Source organism: Mus pahari, chromosome 6 (assembly GCF_900095145.1).
Source record: "Mus pahari chromosome 6, PAHARI_EIJ_v1.1, whole genome shotgun sequence".
NCBI classification, from domain to species: domain Eukaryota; kingdom Metazoa; phylum Chordata; class Mammalia; order Rodentia; family Muridae; genus Mus; species Mus pahari.
Window position 1 is genome coordinate 34,451,657 of NC_034595.1, and position 18,924 is coordinate 34,470,580.

Sequence of the window (18,924 nt, forward strand, 5' to 3'; positions counted from 1 at the left end):
CACGCTCACACACACACAGAAAGAGAGAGAGAGAGAGAGAGAGACAGAGACAGAGACAGACAGAGACAGACAGACGCACACACACACACACACACACACACACACAGAGGAAATCTGTGCAAAAGCATGTCCTGTGAACATATGATAGTACGAAGCACAGGTACACCCGTGCGCACAGACACACACACACACACACACACACACACACACACACACAGAGACAGAGACAGAGACAGAGAAATAGTAGTACATATTTAATATAAAGTTAACAGAAAACAGAAGAGGAATGTGATTGAGGTATTAAAAGAAATGGAAAAACTTGTACTAAGTACAAAGCAAACCAGAAGGCATAAAATACGTTAATAAGTAGAAAAGTGTAAGTAATTCACAAACTCCACATAAGTACAACAATACTGGAAGAGTTAGTACAGCTCTTCCAGAAACTAGCATATCTATTAACCAGACTACATCATGCAAATTGTTCTGTATTGCCATACCCTTGGAGCTTTCAAACAAGTTGATCGCATCCTCAACTACAAAGGTAACTTTAGCAAATTCTTAAAAGTGGAGGCTTCTTTAGGTCATACTGTTTCATCTTTGAGAAACAAAACTGACAAGAGAAAAGAAATGAGTAATTCTTGTGAAATACTTTGGAATTAATAAACAATGGGCTACACAGAAAACCCAAAGAGAACTTACAAACTACGCTGAAAGTGACAAAAACACTCTTTACCATCCAAACATCAAATCCATCTGAGGGGAAAAACAAAGCTGTCGTGGACTTGAGTAGAGTTTCTGGATGTTCTTACTGAACCTTGGGGGAAAGATACAATGGCAGGGCGAAGACAAATCCCCTTTTGCTACACAGAGCCACTGCTCAGCACGAGCCAGCTCCACTGCATAGGAATTCCAGTGCTGATGACTTTGATGGTAAGGCTGCTGAGGATAAAGAAGGGACGGTCTTAAAATAATGAAATTAAAGCCAAAATCCAAATTGCATAGAAAAATCCATTTAAAATGAGAAGGAGGGGGTGAGATGGCCCAGTGGTGATGAGAACGTACTGCTGTACCCATATTCTATTCCCAGGACCTACATGGTGCCTCATGGCTGTCTGTAACTCCAGTGCCAGGGAATCCAACACTGTCCTCAGGCACCAAACATGCAGTGGTACACAGACATGCAAACAGGCAAAACACCCAGATATATACAGTATTTGTTTTTTTAAGAAAAGAGAGATATTATGGTGATAAAGAAAGAAAGAAAAATAATTTCTTGGAAAGAACAAAAGAAAAAAAAAACTTATTTGCAAGGCTGGCTAAGAAAAAGCAAGAAAACGCACCAGCTCGGCAAGGAGACATAAACATGGAAGCTGACGTCGGAGAGGATTGCACATAAAACTGACCACAGCTTTGAAAGCCCAAATGAGCAATTACTTGGTAAAATAAAAGTAACCAAAATTGCAAAGAACTGGAAGCCCTGAAACAGAGCAATTATCCTAGTTTAGAGTTTCCCAACATTTGCTCAACTGTAACCACCTGGGGATCCTAAACCCAATGAAAGCTTGGATTCCAACCTCAATCACTCTGACTTAATTCCTTTGAGGCAAGACCTGGACAGGAGAGAGTGTTACAGTCCCCACAAGAAATTCAGATGTGTAGCAGTTTGGGAACCACTATGCTAGCAATGAACCAAAACAGCAGAAAGCAAGGCCCTAGTGCATGTCAGAGCCCATACAACTGCAGGATGTCCTGGGAATTAGAATCTGTGGGCGATCTGAGTGCACTTCAGAATATGGCCACTCCAGACAGAACAGATAGGTGACTGAACAACCACCTTAAAGAACATCAGGTCCAGATGGGGACACAGCTGGAGAGAGTTTGGTGTCACACTAGGCCAGGCCTTAGGAGACAGTGACAAATCTGAAGACTAATGTCACTTATTCTTTTCTGAGACTAGCAGACTTAAGTTCTTAGATGCTTCACCTCCTTCATGGATCCCAAGTAAGTAGCCAATAAAGAAGCTCCAGTATACACAAGCGCAACCTTATGAGCCCTGTGTAAAACACCCTCAACTGAATATAGTTGTGCCATCCAAGGGACAACTACTGCATCACCAGGAAGGCCCACGGCTGAGTAGTCTGTTATCTGAAAACTTACCCTGTGGGTAAGGAATAAACACTCCCGTGACCACATCAAGATCCTGAAAGTTCACTCCAGGGCAAAGAGCTGCTTTACTGAATCGAAGCAAAAAAAGGTGATGAAAGCTAGCAATAAATACTAGGAAAACCCACGAGCAAATTACTCTAAAAAGAGACAGCAGGTCTGCCAGTCCTTAGTTCTCTCCCCAACCCCCTCCTATTTTCAGTTCTTAAAAATGTAATCTGGAAATCAGCCAACTGCAAAAAGACACAGACTATATGACCTCACGTATACAGGTGATAGAGAACAGTTAGGCTGGTAGAGCCATTGTCAGGCCGGGGAGCAATGGGGAACTGTTCAATGGGTAGAGTTTAGCCTTGCAAACTGATGAAGTTCTCAAGAATGTGGATATGATGATGTGAACACATGTAACACTACTAAATTGCATAACTGAAAATTTTTAGGAGGGCATACTTTATGTTCTGTGTATTTTTGCCACAATTTTAAATATGTAACTTGGAATCTGTAACCACAATATGACTATGCTCAGAAATAAGTAATCCTCACATCGGCATTTGTGTTTGTAATATTGTTTACAGGAATTATCAAGTACAACCCACGATCAATCCGATGGCTAATCTTTATACTTATATATATAGGAACTCAACATTTTTGAGTTATCTCTACTACTTCTCTGACTTTTTTTTTTAATTGAATTATTGCCAGTTGGAATGGGTTTTTCAGGGGGGAAATTATGACAAAACATAGATAATTTTAACAAAATGAATTTGTTTCTGTTGCCTTTGAATGCAAAACTTTAATGCAAACGCTTTCTTCGAGTAATTTTAAATATCCCCTATCTTCTAGCATTTCATTTTGAAAAACAGAAATATGCAGATAACTTCGTAGTCATCTAGGATGATCAAAAGATTTTCTGCTTCAGCTCTGAAATATAAACATTTCCACTGAATATATTCAATGGGTGATCTCCTTCCATGACTGCACTAGACACAGTTAGCTTTTCAGACCCACATAGTCAAGTCATTCTTAGCTCATACAAATTTTCTTCACTTGTCTTCAATTCTATTTCGTTTCTATAATCCTGATTTTTCTACAAAGGTGGCATAAATGAGTTTGAAGTTTTCTCATCTTCTACCATCCATTATTTAAACGTTTTATTCCTTTGCTTTTAAGAGCAAATAACCTGAGTTAGTTTTCTGTATCCATGATCACCTCCCCCAGGCTGGTTGTCTGCCTGTCAGTTATAGACTTTAATAGCATGAAAACAACTTCTTTTACTATTTTTTCCATCTTACATGGTTCCATGTTTATTCAAACTGTATTTTTTTTTGGTTCATTTATCATGCAAGTCCTTCCATCTGAATAAACTGCTCTTCCTTTTTCCCTAGTTTCTCATATTCAAAGACACACTTTTCTAGATGGTACTAATACATTCTTTCTTTGGTTTTTATCATCAAGGGCATATTAGTGTGGTTGTTTTCGTTTAACCTTATCCAGACTTTGGGTTTGGACTCCATGCAGTGTGTGGCTTTCTGTTGGCTACATAAGCAAGGTCTTTCATCTGGGCTGAGTGTAAGGCTGTTCAAGGAGCAGAAGCAACTCTGGAATCTTGTCTCCTCACTCAGAGACAAGATTACTCACTTTTACAAAATAGTAACAATAATGATGATGACAATGCAAATAATAGTTAACATTTACTGAGTGTGAATTATATACCAGGCTTTGGGCATTTCAAGTTCTACCTCATCCCTAAAAAGCAGACTGGCTATTTATTGTTGTAATTGTTGCTGTTTTGATGACAGTGACGATGGCGGCGATGTTTATGACTTCTAATACGTACAATACTTACCTCCCCAAAAGCAGTAAACACAGAGTTAAGAAGATTAAGAAAATGTGTTAAAGTACTCCAGGTTGGTGAATAATTACTGAGAGAAGTATTAGAAGTATTAGTAGTATTCATCCAAGTTTCCAGGAACAGGAACAGCTCCCAGGATTCTAAGAGAAGGAGCTGGATTCTGCGTTCTCCCCTCCCAACACCTAACTTAGTTGACATTCTACCAGGTGACCATGCTGACAATGAAGCCATACAAGAATGAATATGCAAGGGCTAGGGAAATGGCTCAGCAATTATGAGCACTGGTCTAGAGGACTTGGGGTCAATTGCTAGCATTTATACATTGGCTCACAATCATGTGTAACTCCAGTTCCAGTTCCTCTTGTACAAAATGTAGTCAGATTTTCAGAACATGGTACTGTTTCTACTCCCATGAAAATCATGGCCAGAGAATTAGATACACTCAGCAGAGTCTGGAAGGTCTCTGAAGATCCCAACTGCTACAGGGTATCATTTGTTTGTCTGGCTCCTTCTCCGATGTTGTCTTACCAGAAGGATCTTTCTTTTGTGGGCATGCGAAGTATGGCAAGATTGTGGTACATTCTTTCTGGGTTGGTAAGTAAAAGCACAAAAGAGTAAAGAAGACCTCTTGACAATTCATTTGACTGGGAGAAAAGAAAGACTTTAAGCCTAGATTCTGAATCAAAGATTTTATTAGCGCGACATCACTTAATCGGCCTCCTCCTGCACAGACCTGACTGGGGTGCCGTTTACCTACAAGGCAAAGGATTGCTACATATATCCCCCACAGAAATGCCTGAGTTTTCCGGCTGAGGCCTGGCACTGTGCCTGGGCTTATACTGTTGAACATATATGGTCTGATCCTCCATGTCATGAGTCTTGAGCAATGCTAAGTACTATCTCTGGCTGGGCTCAGATACCTGAGTAAAGAGAAGCTTTCAAAAAAATGTAATAATAATCATAAGGCGTTCAGAACTCGCTGACGGGAATAGATTGTTGATCGCAACGCGTGATCAACTATTACGGTAAAATGAAGAGAGGAGAGTCTGAAGAAGTCTATCATGGAGGTAGTCACAGGGTACAGACATCCTAGATACTAACCATGGGTGGAAGAACACAGACAAGAGACACAGAAAGCCTGAAGACCTGTTTTATGATGGTCAAGAACTTCAGTGGAGCCTAGTGTGGGGCCTTGGCAGCAGAAGGAAAGAATGGAATAATGCATCTTACACATTACCAAGAGAACGCGAACCTGCAATACACATGTCAGAGGGTTAGACCCAAGGCAAAACTATAAGCTATTGAGGTCAGGAAGTTATTATAATGACTTAGATGAACTAATTAAAGTGAAAATATTTGCTAATAAACACACATTATAATTTAGTGCCAATTATCTTCTTTTGAAAAGACGTTGCTTATTTTCTTTTAATTAAGAGTAATGCCCCCAAGGTCTGGAGCCTCTGCATTCAGTCATGTACCCATTCATTCATTCCTCTGTCTCTTCCTCTACATGCTGGGTCTTAAACATTCCTAGCTACTTCTCCCTCACTGATTGAAGGGCAACAGTGTGGGGAGGGGCGGGGAGGGGGAAAGGCTCCTAGATATCACCTAGGATTGCTGAGACAAAAAAAAAAACAGCAGAATGCTTCATTGTTCTGCACAAGAAAAATCCGGCTCGGCTAGAGAGTAGTTTCACTTAGGAATGTGACAACAGAAAGTTAAAAATCCACTGCATTAAAAACAATCTACAAAAAAACCAGGAACAGCAGCAACTGACAAAACATCATGGCATTAACAAGTATATTTGGGATATGTGTGAGTGTGTGTGTGTGTGTGTGTGTGTGTGTGTGTGTGTGTGTGTGTGTACATACATATGTGTGTGTGTTTGTGTATATATGTGTTTATCCGTATGTGTGTATTTGTATGTATCTGTGTGTTTGTATGTATGTGTCTGTGTGTGTTTATCTATGTATTTGTGTGTATGCATGCATGCATGTGTGTGTGTTTGTCTGTATGTGTCTATGTGTTTATGTGCATATGTATCTCTGTGTGTGTGTAAGTCTGTTGGCATGTGTTCATGCATGTGTGTGATCGTGAGTATGAGCGTGAGAATAGAGGCCATAGGTCAGTCTAAATATGTCCTTCTCTATCACTCTCTACTGTGCATTTTGAGACAAAGTTTCTGATGGAAACTTGGCTTGCAAGCTTGGGGAGCTCTAGGAATCTGCCTAGACCAGGACTAAGGTTCTAGGTGCATGCGCACACTACACATTCTCTTCTCACACAGGTACTAGGGATTCAATCTCCTGTCTTCATGCTTGCACAGTCGCCAGTGACAGCCCTGCATTTGATTTAACTGATAATCCAAAGGTGAAACCTAATAGTCAGACAGAATGGCTGTCTTCACTCTCCTAAATACTAGCGGGACATGGGTATGCCACAGGGTGTGGGGGAAAGGGGGCAGACGTGGCGGGATTGTGGAGACATGAAACAATCCAAGTGCAAAGTATATTGGGAAATACCTTTAATGGGCTAATAATCAAAAGCACCACCGCCACACAAGACAAGAATCTGGCCCTACTGCTGCTTTATTAAACAGACATCAAAAAGGGCAAGGTCTCTGAAACGTAGCTTATGTCAAGCACCCCCTCCCCAAAATATTCTTAACAACTTTGAAAAACAAAACCTTCTAAATTATTCAAATTTCTTTGGCATTGTTAGTTAAAATATGGCAAGACTCAAATTGTCAAGTATAAGTTCTGCTTAAATTATTTCATGTGGTGTCACAGGTAAAAGAAAGAAAAAGGAAAGACTCTGATAGAGCTGACCAGCATCTTAAAATGCACTTTTTAAGCCTGTAAGGCAGTGAGAGCATAGCACTTGAGTAGTCCACAAGTGCGACCATGCACTCCCCTTTCCACACCAGGGCTGCCACCTTGCCCTGGGTAGGCTACAAAGAACAGGAAGCTGCACCTCCGCAGACTTCAGAGACTGCAACCAGCCTAGTACTTGTTGCAGTACTAGGCTGTACCACAGAACTGTCCTGTACCACAGAACTGTACCACAGAACTGTACCACATTCCAGCTGTACCACAGAACTGTCCTCACATTCCAGCTGCGAGGAGGAAAATGGTTTGCATTATTAATTCAGAGTTGCAAACTAGAAAGGTAGTGCTTGCTAGCCAGGCGTGGTGGCGCACGCCTTTAATCCCAGCACTCGGGAGGCAGAGACAGGAGGATTTCTGAGTTCGAGGCCAGCCTGGTCTAAAAGGTGAGTTCCAGGACAGCCAGGGCTACACAGAGAAACCCTGTCTCAAAAAAAAAAAAAAAAAAAAAAAAAAAGTAGTGCTTAGAAATCACAGAGAGAAAAGGAAAATTAAACTGAGAAGAGAAGAGATTAGAGATTTTAGACACAGGCACAGGCAGTCACTATGAGAGGAATACAGACTACTTGGCTGAATGAACAGTCATTATAACAGTGCCCTAAGGAGTGGGTCCAGACACAACCTAACCTTGGGGTACTTTGGACTTTTGCGTGGGAATTCTAACTCTCTGTGGGAACCAAGACTTTTAGCAATGAAAGAAAAATACATTCCAGCAACAGCTCTTAAAATTTAACAAACTACAATGTGTTGATGTCACGTCTTCTGGGGAGTTTTCTCCCTGAACTAGGTACAGTGCAAGCCTTCGTCAGTATATTAAAACATTTTCCAGACGATGTCACCTCAGTGATGCTGGTCTCTTCTTAATCACCACTAATTTCTTAGCTCCAGTTAACCAGCATCAGTAGTGCCTACATCAGAATATTATATTTTTATTCAGAATCCATGTTACATGGCTACTTAATTTTAGACACTACAAGACCTTTAACACGGTTAAAATTAAAACAAACAAACAAACAAACAACAACAACAACAAAACTTAACTAAGACTAACTAGCCCCTGAGCCAACCTGCCCTCTCTCTTACTACATGGTAGAAAGACAATATTTTCTCATTTACCTAAGTTATACTGGGGTTAAGTGAGAAGTCTCCACCTGAATTGTTCAAGGACGAGTTGACATGTAAATAATACGGAGTGAGGGAGAGACAGGCGATTCTGGGCACTGGGAAATGATGCAGTAGGGGAGCCTGCTTTCTAGGTGGCATGATCCCACTTCCTAGAGATCTCTTAAATCATCCCTCCCTAAACTCATCCGGTCATGCGCCCCCCCCCAAGCTCACCCTAATTATAATTACGCCCTCCCCTATGCTCTCCCTAATTACATCCTCAGCGGCCCGAGCTCCACTCTCATTCTCCTCCATTGGCTCACTTCTGATACCATCCCTCATCCCCACCCCACACCACACAGTATAGCCTGCAGGCTATGTGTGGTGAAGAATGGGGAAAGTATTGGTCCTGTATTAAAATTACATCTGAATAAAGTTTTGATCCATGGGGGGGAAAACTGATTAAAGCTACATTTGCCAATAACTAAAGGACTTCGTAGTGGTCCTTTCATCTCTCACATGGGTTTGATAAGGAAGGGAACGAAGTTGGACAACAATCTCTAAGTACTCACACATGAACTTTTGATGAACAATATTTCTATAATTACTTTATACTAGATTATAGTGCTATAGTCATCATGGAAAAATTATCTATTAGAAGGGACATGTAAACAGGCTGGAAGGATAAAGCTGTGAATGGAATTGATACAGAAGTACCCAGACCTGTCTGGGAAAATCCCACAAGATGCATGAAAGAGTCTGGATGGCTAAGGTGAGCATGGTTTGCAGTGAGGCTCAGCAGCTAATGATGTGGGGATGAAAGCAGGAGATGGGGGAACAGGGTACTGAGCAGTCCTCAACCTTCCTAATGCTAGGACCCTTTAATGCCGTTCATGTGGTGGTGACCCCCAACCACAAAATTATTTCATTGCTATTTCACAACTGTAATCTTGTCATTGTTATGAATCATACTGTAAAAATCTGATATGCAGGATATCTGCAAGCCCCAAAGGGGTCATGACCCAGAGGTTGAGAACTTGCTGATCTAAAACTAATGGGGAACTCAGGTTTGTATGTAGTGAGCCATCCTAGGCTTTTAAACCATGTACATGCTTCATGACAGATTCGTGCATAGGGTTAGAGAAAAGAAGCGCAGGAAAGAAGAGGCAATTACAAGGATTCAGGCAAGAAATCATGCTTAGAGACTGGTGGTTTCGAGGGGAATGGCTTGAATAGGCTGATAGGTTTGAATGCTTGCTTAGCTGTCAGTAGAACTGTTTAGGAAGGATTATGAAGTGTGGCTTTATTGGAGAAGGGATGTCCCCAATTGAGGACTCAGTCCCCAAGGAAGTATTGAGGTATTGAAAACTCAGTCCCCAAGGAAGAATATATAGGTAAAAGGGGGATTCCTAAGAAAGTTACAAGTTAGCCGGGCGTGGTGGCGCACGCCTTTAATCCCAGCACTCGGGAGGCAGAGGCAGGCGGATTTCTGAGTTCGAGGCCAGCCTGGTCTACAAACTGAGTTCCAGGACAGCCAGAGCTACACAGAGAAACCCTGTCTCGGGGGGGGGGGGGAGATACATAGACAGACAACGTTTAAGGGGAATGGAAAAATCGGTGGCTTCAGGAGGTAGGAACATCACAGGGAAGCAACTAGGAAAAAAAAAATATTTATACAGTATCAATGTGATGGTCTAACAGATAAAGTCTTGCCAGGGGAAAAGTTGCCCAATCCCCAAAGAGAGAAGATAGGACCTCTTCTCGTGGCAATAGCAAGAGCTATGCATTACAGTGTCCCTGACTTTCAATGCCAAGAGACACGCAACAGACTCACCATCTAAAAACTCCAGTCCTACCCGATCACGGACCTGAAAGCACCCGCTTCTTTTGCCTCCACTATAAAAGCCACCCCAGCCTTGCCTGGCCCTGCTCTCCCACTCTACCTCACTTCTTTGTTCCTGTATTTTTCTCTGCTTTGGCTATCCAGGAAGCACAGAACAAAAAATTACGTATTTGTTTCCAAATCTAGCAGCTCTTTCTACGCAAAGCTTTCTCCACCAGTCAAGCTAGAGAAAGAGCGTAACTTACAAAAACAAAAACAAAAACAAAAAAGAAAAAAAAATCAACTACACTCATGTTCATGAAACATGTGCAGTTATCCAGGTGTTCTGTGTTCCCTGCAAATGCTGTGCAGACAGCCGAGTTACTGAGGAGTTGGCTGAACCCTGCAGTCTCCTCATGAGCTCAGGATGACTGAAAAAGACAGAGCTTGATTCAGGAGAGAAATGTCAACCTCTGCCTTACCTTCTTCCCACTGTCCATGCTCCCCACAATGGGCAGAAATGCTGTTCCACAATTTTGAACTAAAACAATTCAGTTGAAGCAGTAAACAAAATGTAATCCTCGGTATATATAAAATGCTGTATGTACTTACAGACAAAACTTGGGAAGAATGAGGATTAAGTGAAATTCAAATTTCTTAAAAGTTTACAACATGTAGCCTAGTATCTGGCACAAAATAGATGCTGATGAAGGATCTACCAGATGGAATTTTTCCCCATGGCCAGCTCAGAAATTCTTGAGTTGCTAAGGATACTCAGTGTGGAATGATATGTATTCCCAAATTCCCAAGGGGAGATGAAGGCTTCTACTCCTTGTTTTTGCTCACTCAAACCAAGAACCTCATTGCTGAGGGTGTAATATTTAATTCTGAACTTGATAGCTGGTGGTAATTGATATTATTTGTGCCTGATAAAATAAGTGATTGAGTGAATGTAGAACCAGAGAGAGCTCTCCTTCTCTTGGGGTCTCATGGGGTCTCTAAATTATCTTTCTTTTAGAAAATTAACTATTACAAGCAACCAGACCAACTTCATCGTATAGGCTTGGCGCCAACGGCTATGCACACCAACTTTTGAAGAGTGGGTTACATCTGAGAACCCAGAATGTAGCCTACAAAAATTAGTAGTCGGGGGCTAGTCCTTCTTTGGAATTTTTCAGAATATTTTATGAATAAACACTTCCCTCATCTGCTTCTTCATTGTCCTCAGTCCTGAACTACTTTTAAACATGTAAAGACTTTATTAAGTGTAATATTTCCAAATAAGTGAGAAGGAACAAAAATATGTTTCTGAAGCAAATCCAAGAAAAAAAATCCTTTGATTTTTGACTGGCATAGATCTAATTTTTAAATTACTTAAAAGCTTTCCCTATCTTCAGGTATTAACTGCTGTTAACTGTTCATTTGAGAGTCTTTCTCGTTATTCTTTTGTGAACAGAAAGCTCGCTTATAGTTTGTTGAACAGTATGCTATACCAAAGTTTAATGCTATTCATCAGTATTATTAAACAATATATTTTCACTCATTTAAAAAATTTGACTGGCAGGAATAAAAGGATATGAAAAAGAGGAAGCATGAACTTTTAAACAGTGGGTTCTAATTTTAAATATCAAAGGAAGGTTCGCTTTTCTTAGGCAGTGGGAGTCTAAAAACATTGATCTGTTCGTGAGAATAGCAAAGAGAAGTGCTTTAGTATTTCAACAGCTACTAGAGAGTGTTGTGTACACTCCAAAATCCAAGGTTTAAAACACAGAGTGAAAGGTTAGGGGCACATGGGCCCCAGTGATCCCAGAAGGTGCCTAGTACCAATGCAGATGCTGAGCTGTCTTCTCGCACAGTACTAAATGGTTCTTATTAGATTTGTGGCTCCCCTGTGATGGCTTCAATGGGGGGTATCTACGAAATACCTTTGGGGAATGATCAACTTGCCAGTGTGTATGATTCAAACAATTTCTTACATGAAAGCATTCACAACTCCATTACTGCAGCTGACAGAGAGTCTTCATGTGATTTAATTATTCATTTCTATCCTTGCTATGGAGAAGAGATTCAAGATGGCTGACTTAAGGTCACACAAGATGTGGCTCCAAGGTCATATAATGATATAATGTCAAGCCACATGCAAATATCAACACACACACACACATAAACATACACACACCAAAAAGTACACGCTCTGGCAAAAAAAGAAAGGGAGGATATTAAACTGTACACCCATTCATTCCAAACTAGAAAATGCTGGCTAATGAAATGTGAAACACTTTTAAACTTTACATCTGAAAATTTATACGACTTGGCTCTAGGATTCAACATTTCTTTACTGCTCTAGCAACCAAGGGAACATCCCACCAAACTGCAGCCTCCTTAAACTACAAACTGACACATCAACTTGGAACAAAGCCCAAATTAATCTTCCAGATTGCTGTTTTCTCTTGATTTCCTCCCATCCTGAAGTAAGCAGGTGGTTCAGTTGGGAAAGCTAAAAGACCACAGAGCAAGGAATATAGCTACAAAGCAACATAGCAAAGCCAGGCTAAATTCAAAAGACCAGGATCTGACGATGCACTGCAAATCAGAGCAAGACCTAAAGTTCCAAACAGGTTGAGGAACTCCCATAAAGGCTATTTAAATCCTTTTCTAAATTACAAGCACCAAGAAATCACTTAAATACTTTAAAAGTGACAAGTACTAAATATCCCTTCCCTTTCTTTGCTTGTGCTTAAACACTAATCCCAAATGAAAAGCATGAATTCTGAAATAAAGACTCATTTATCCGTCAAGGTACATAGTCCAGTGTGAAGGACGCCAGGGTTAGCAAGAGTGGAAAGGGAGAGGGGAAAAGGCGGGGATGAAGAACAAAGTATAATGACATGTGTGAAACTGCCCTAATAAAACCAATTAGTTGTACATTAACTATTTTTTAGAAAGTAAATATTTAAAAATACTGTATATTACAAAACAGAAGTTCAGAATCAGGAAGGTAGCAGAATCTATCATGTCAGATAGCCAAGCAGAGTGGAGCGGCTGGCAGATGGGCAACAGATACGTAAGAGCGCGCCGGATGGGAGAGACCACCTTCGCGTCAACGGTCAGGAACAGATTCCATGAGCTGCTAAGTTCCTCTTTCTAAGTTACTGGGAACCATGCACTGTCATAGACAGCAGCTAACCCTACGATTTCCACATCTCTTAGTGGAAACCCTGCAGCAACATACAGGCAATCTGCAGAAGCCCAGCTTCTCATGGAAACAAGGGGGGAAGATCAGCAGCCACGAACCCGTGACGCTAGTCTGAACGTTCCAATAAACGGACTTAGTGCGCCCCCTGAGATGCTAAATCTCTGTGTGAAGATTTTATAGTTCAGCCAGGGCCAGACAGAACTAAGAGATGAGGACAGTGTCCTAGGACAGTTCTCCTGAGCCTCCAATGGCCTAGGTTGCTGATAAGGTTTATCCTGGCTCACTACAAGACAAGAATTTCGATAAATTCAGGTCTCTTGTATTTAAAATTGAAAACTATTACTTACTTCCAAAAGTCTGGTTTATTTGAAAATATTACAGCATGCATTTCTGCTCTTATCAAAAACTTAATTCTTAAAATGTTAAGAAAAGTCATTTCAAGCCAGGCAGTGGTGGCGCATGCCTTTAATCCCAGCACTTGGGAGGCAGAGGCAGGTGGATTTCTAAGTTCCAGGCCAGCCTGGTCTACAGAGTGAGTTTCAGGACAGCCAGGGCTACACAGAGAAACCCTGTCTCAAAACAAACAAACAAACAAACAAAAAATGTCATTTCAAAACAAAATTAAAATTCCTTACTAAGATCTATAATAATATGCATATGATGATGTGCAAAAAGCATGCTAAATGATGAATGTTCCTGAATGGTCAAAGGAAATTCCAATTTTGATTTAAACTAGTTCAATTTTATTCCAACATCTTAACTTTTGAGAGTTATCAAAATAAAATTTCCCCCAAGGAAACATAAAAGTGGGAGAAAATAATGTGTTCCACCTAGTTTCAGTTTGCTTTACAAAAGCAGAAAAATTAAGAGAGTATGTGGTATGCAGCAAAAGTAAAATTTAACCAACCTTCTAGACAAACACTAAAAATGCAATCCTGCCATTACATAAGCACACAAAGGTCACCTGCCTGGCTCTGCCCAGCTCCAGCAAACAACATTTGGGTGAGCTTCTGGGCATGCTCAGAAATGCATTTCTTATTCACTACTTCATTAATTCCAATCAAGTTGTTCAGATGCAAATAGCACAGCCTTTGTTTAGTCTAGCTTTTAAGGTTTACCAACCCTTTTCTCTTGAAGATATTTTCCTCCTCTCCCCTTTCCTTTTCCTTTCTTTTCTTTTCTTTTCTTTTCTTTTCTTTTCTTTCTTTCTTTCTTTCTTTCTTTCTTTCTTTCTTTCTTTTCTTCCTTTCTTTCTTTCTTTCTTTTTTTTTTTTGTAAAATGTGTAGAGGCTTTTAAAGGTTTATTTTTTAATTTAAATATTTTATGCTCTGCTCACAGTTTGTAGCATTAGAAAGTTTATCAACTAAAATCAATTCAGTGTAAATTTAAAATATACATTAAACTAATACATTTTATTGTCGGAGAATATAATATATATTAAATTAATATTTTCACCTTTGGAGTATATAACATTGAATTAGTATTTTCATCATCAGAGTATACAATATTTTCTAAACAATATAATTTTAAGAAGAATATTACTTAAAGTGTATGTAGAAAAGTAAATTTTCTAAGAAAAACACGGATGTAAGTTTCAAAAAGAAGAAATTGGGGGGGATTTTGTATTTTACTGAAAATATGGATACCCATGTCTCTCTACAGTAATTTTATGAGTGAATAGTCTATTTTCCTGAAATTTGGAGATACTTGAGGTATTTCAACTTCTTATTAGCCAGGCATCAGGATTTCAAAGCAATTGAGGGCCTGAGAAACTTCAGTTCTGACTTTTTGCACTGTGGTTTATTCTAATGAAATGGCAGGTGAGGGGGTTTTTTTTGGAGAAACTGAGGGGACCTGTGGCTATTTGGGGTTTATTGTGTTTTGCTATTTGTTGTTGTTGTTGTTAAGAATATCTTTAGAAGCCGGGCATGGTGGCACACGCCTTTAATCCCAGCACTTGGGAGGCAGAGGCAGGCGGATTTCTGAGTTCGAGGTCAGCCTGGTCTATAAAGTGAGTTCCAGGACAGCTATACAGAGAAACCCTGTCTGGAAAAAACCAAAAAAAAACAAAAAAACAAAAAAAAAAAAAACCAAGAATATCTTTAGAACATTCTTTTAACAAAATCACAGATACAATTAAAATTTTATGATAATGGAAATTTGAAGTTCTTCTTTATGCTAATTTTACATGATTTTTCTCATGAAAAACAAAACAAAACAAAACACTTCTTATAAATCCAAAGTAGAAGGCTGTATGTTGAGAGTGTGGAGAAGAAAATCCCCAGTACAGCTAAAATGTATGCAGCCAGGCTCAGGTCTGAAACTAAAGACCAAACACACACACCTTACACTGAGGACAGGGAATCAAAAGTCATGCAAAAACCACCTTATAAAAACATAACAGTTCAGTAGAAACTTCTTTAAAACACAGTGGATAAACTATAAAAGAACAGAAATTACCAGATTTTTGTTTGGGGGGGACTGGGGAGAGGGAATGTTTGTTTATTTTAAAAATGATTAAAAGGTGTTTAGCTTTTCAAATGCCTAAAACTTAAAGCTAAGCATGTGTTTGAATCAGCTTCTAAGGATACCATAAATAAATAAATAGATAGATAGATAAATAAATGAGCAGACAGACAGATGATAGATAGATAGATAGATAGATAGATAGATAGATAGATAGATAGATAGATAGATAGATAGAAATAAAATAAAATCTCGCCGCTCAGGTGAACAAAGATGGCTGCAGTGGGAAGCCGTTCCCGCTGTGGCAGAGGCCTCCACACAATCACATCTTGTCCCAGTCCGACTGCCTGCCAGAACAAGACAGGCAGGTGACCAATTATGGGTGTTGATCTATACAGGGCCCCTTTGTTCTCCAACAATGTCAGGGTGCACACGTCCGGGGACACATATTTACCTGGAGGATTCTTGGCAGGATCACTGTGGCTTGGACTTCCTGATTGTCCAGAATCTGTAAAGAAATCACAGAATATGTTTTCTTTTTAATTTGTTATGAAAGAATTTCACAATACTTAGTAGAACTTTAAAAAAAAAAAAAATTAAGGTACAACAATGAGGTGAAGTGTTTAAATAAAGTATACTTTCCCAAGCTGTTCCATAGGAACATTTTATTCACCAACCTAGATAAATGTCTATACATATTTCTTCTCAAAGGGAACAATTACTGGCCTATAATGCTTTGGGGGTGGAGGAAGGCTTTCCTGCAATGAGAGGTCTGGCCACAAAGCCACTAAAAACCGTTTGAAGGTTAGGCAAATAGCAAGGCCAGATAGTAGAAATCTGAAATAAAGCAGATACTGTCCCTTAAAAGATACAATCTAAAAATAATTAAGAATGCTTTTTAAAAAAAACCCAAGACTATGCATTTCTTCAGAGAGTAAAAGAAAGAGAAACAGAGCCATCTCGTCTGGGTTTTCACAGGCAGGTTCAGCTATCCACTCCAGTAATCCCCCAACCTACTGGATCCCGGCCCAGTTCTGTCTGCATCCCATAATAGCAATCGATTTGCAAACACCAGGAAAAGCATAAATTACTAGGTAGAAAACCAACATGGCTTTGCGGAGAGCAAATTGTTGGATCAATTTAATCTCCATCTGCGAGATACAGGCAGGCTCTTAGATAAGGTGGAAGGGACGGCCACCTTCATTTCAGAGCAGCTCTGTCCCATGTCATTCCTTACCAACACCACAGAATGGGCTCAGAGGACAGGCACTGTCAGCCAGTGTGCCTGTCCTAACCCATTCACAATGCTGTGTTTGGCTCGATCCTCTACCTCCATGAACCTTCTGCATTTATCTGCGTCATCTGGCCTGGGTTCTTACACACTTACTGGCAGGGAGTTGCTATGAAATCTTTTATTGGCTCTAGCACATAGGTTTTTGTCTCCATAGCTACACCACACTAGGAAAGAAGGGGCAGAGAGCCTGTCTACCTCTTTGTCTTCCTGGGGCCGTTCATGGCGTGAACACGCTAGGCTTGCGGTATATGCCAGAGAAATGGATGGCTCAGATTCAGCAGCCTTCACTGCTTGCCTACAAAAAGGCAATTTTGAGCACAATAGTGAATCCCAACAAAATGTGGTACTGGCAGTGTCACCAACTGCCATGAACTCATATGTCTCTTCCTCAGAACCTTGCCCTTGTACTTGAAGCAAGGAAGGGGTTAGATTAAGCAGAAAAGCAGACTCCTTTTGTTGTTGATCAAGCTTATGTGGTTATGCCAGGGAAGTGGTTAACATGCTACAACATACTTCAATCCTAAGGGCAGGAACACCCTGCTAGTCTATGCCTGCATACAACTTGGTTATCTATTTCCACCTGACTCCTGTTTCCTAGGTCAGAGTTAATGGTGAAGAAGAATATAATCCCTCTACCCTGTTTCCCTTTTTTCCCTTTGCTCTACAGTGAATTTCATGAAGAAACAGCACGATTATTTTTGTGGTCCCCACAGTGACCTTCACCATGATTCTGACTTCACAAAATGGAGGAAAAGAAACTGGAAAGATCGAACTGCACTGGCTGGCTTCTCCTGCAGCCCGAGGCCATTTCTCTTCTCCAAGATCTTTTCTCTTACTTTTTTTTTTTTTTTTTTCCTTATGGAATTGAGGCAAGACTGAGATTTATAACTTAAGAGAAGAATGTTGCTGCTGCTGCTGTTGTTCCTTTCAAAGAGAAGGCCACACTGGCCACTTTTCATACTAAGAGTGTAACAGTTGCAATGAAGTGTTAAACTGTTTCGTTGCGTCACTGCCCCTGCTGTTTCAGCTTTGAGCTCACCTCTTGTCTACTACATCCTTACCTAAGAGTTTACTTTTCCAAGGGAGTCTGGCCTGTTGAGATTCCTACTTACAGGGTCAAACTCAGAGCCAGACCCTCTGCAGTTTTCCTCTTTCCTCTCTGGAGCTACTTAACACGTACAGACTGTCCAACAAGCGCCTCCAGAAACGGCAAGAAGGGAAAAGACTGCAGCTGGGCTAAGCAGGCAAGCCGCAGGCAAGCCGCAGGGCAGGCTCACTCTAGAAGCCATGGACTTTAAACAGGAGTCTTACCATGTTTGGCTACAATGTCTGCAAAATGTCACCCCTCACCTCCGGTTGCCTTTACTGCTAAACTTCTGTCCAGTAGAATAAAGACCAGTGTCTCTCCCCGAGAATCTGCTCACTTGCCATGGTGCATCCTTCATGTCCACAGTGTCATATGCCCCACGGGGGCAGACTTTCTCACCCTGCCCCTCCCCTTCTTATGTGTGTTAAAAGTTACATTCTCCTCTCATTTCCAAAAGCTGTACATCTGTGTCTTCAAAAAAAAAAAAAAAAAAAGCACTATTCACTCTAGAAAACAAAAAACAAAAACAAAAAACAAAAAACAAAAACACTATTTGCTCAGAAAAAAAATCACTATGAACACTATAAGATTTGGGAGAAAGCTGAATAATTTTGTCACACACTTGCTTTCTACAATGAACTGGTGTTTACTGCCCCTTACCCCCAGTAACGGGTTTTCTTTCATACTACAAAATACGTACCATCTCATGAAGCCAAATAGAAAATACTGTGCCCCAAAAGACAGAAGAGGGTCCCACAGAGGGCAAGCAACACCCTTACTTTTCATAGTATGAACTCTAACACTGCAGTCCCCTCTGATGTCACCTTAGATCAGTCACTTAATTCCAACTGCAGGAGAGGGAAGTAACCAGGGAGCCATAGTTGGCAGAGAACCCAAGAATGAACTGTTATTGTGGTTGACTTCAGAGAAGGAATTTTTCAGACCACATCTAAAACCCCTGCAAATCACTACCCAGGTCAAATTACTCCAGACTCCAAAGTTTCATTAATATCTCTCTCTCTCTCTCTCTCTCTCTCTCTCTCTCTCTCTCTCT

At 40.5% G+C, this 18,924-nt stretch overlaps 1 protein-coding gene across 8 annotated transcripts in view; it reads right to left on the reverse strand.

Annotated features, from left to right (window-relative positions):
* Window positions 1–18,924, reverse strand: part of Nfib (nuclear factor I B) — a 217,124-nt gene that overhangs the window by 76,749 nt on the left and 121,451 nt on the right. For all 8 annotated transcript variants that reach the window (XM_021199960.2, XM_021199958.2, XM_021199957.2 and 5 more), the window contains one exon: window positions 15,944–15,997. In XM_021199960.2, coding sequence (XP_021055619.1) covers window positions 15,944–15,997 — 54 coding nt within the window. The remainder of the gene's footprint in view (window positions 1–15,943; window positions 15,998–18,924) is intronic.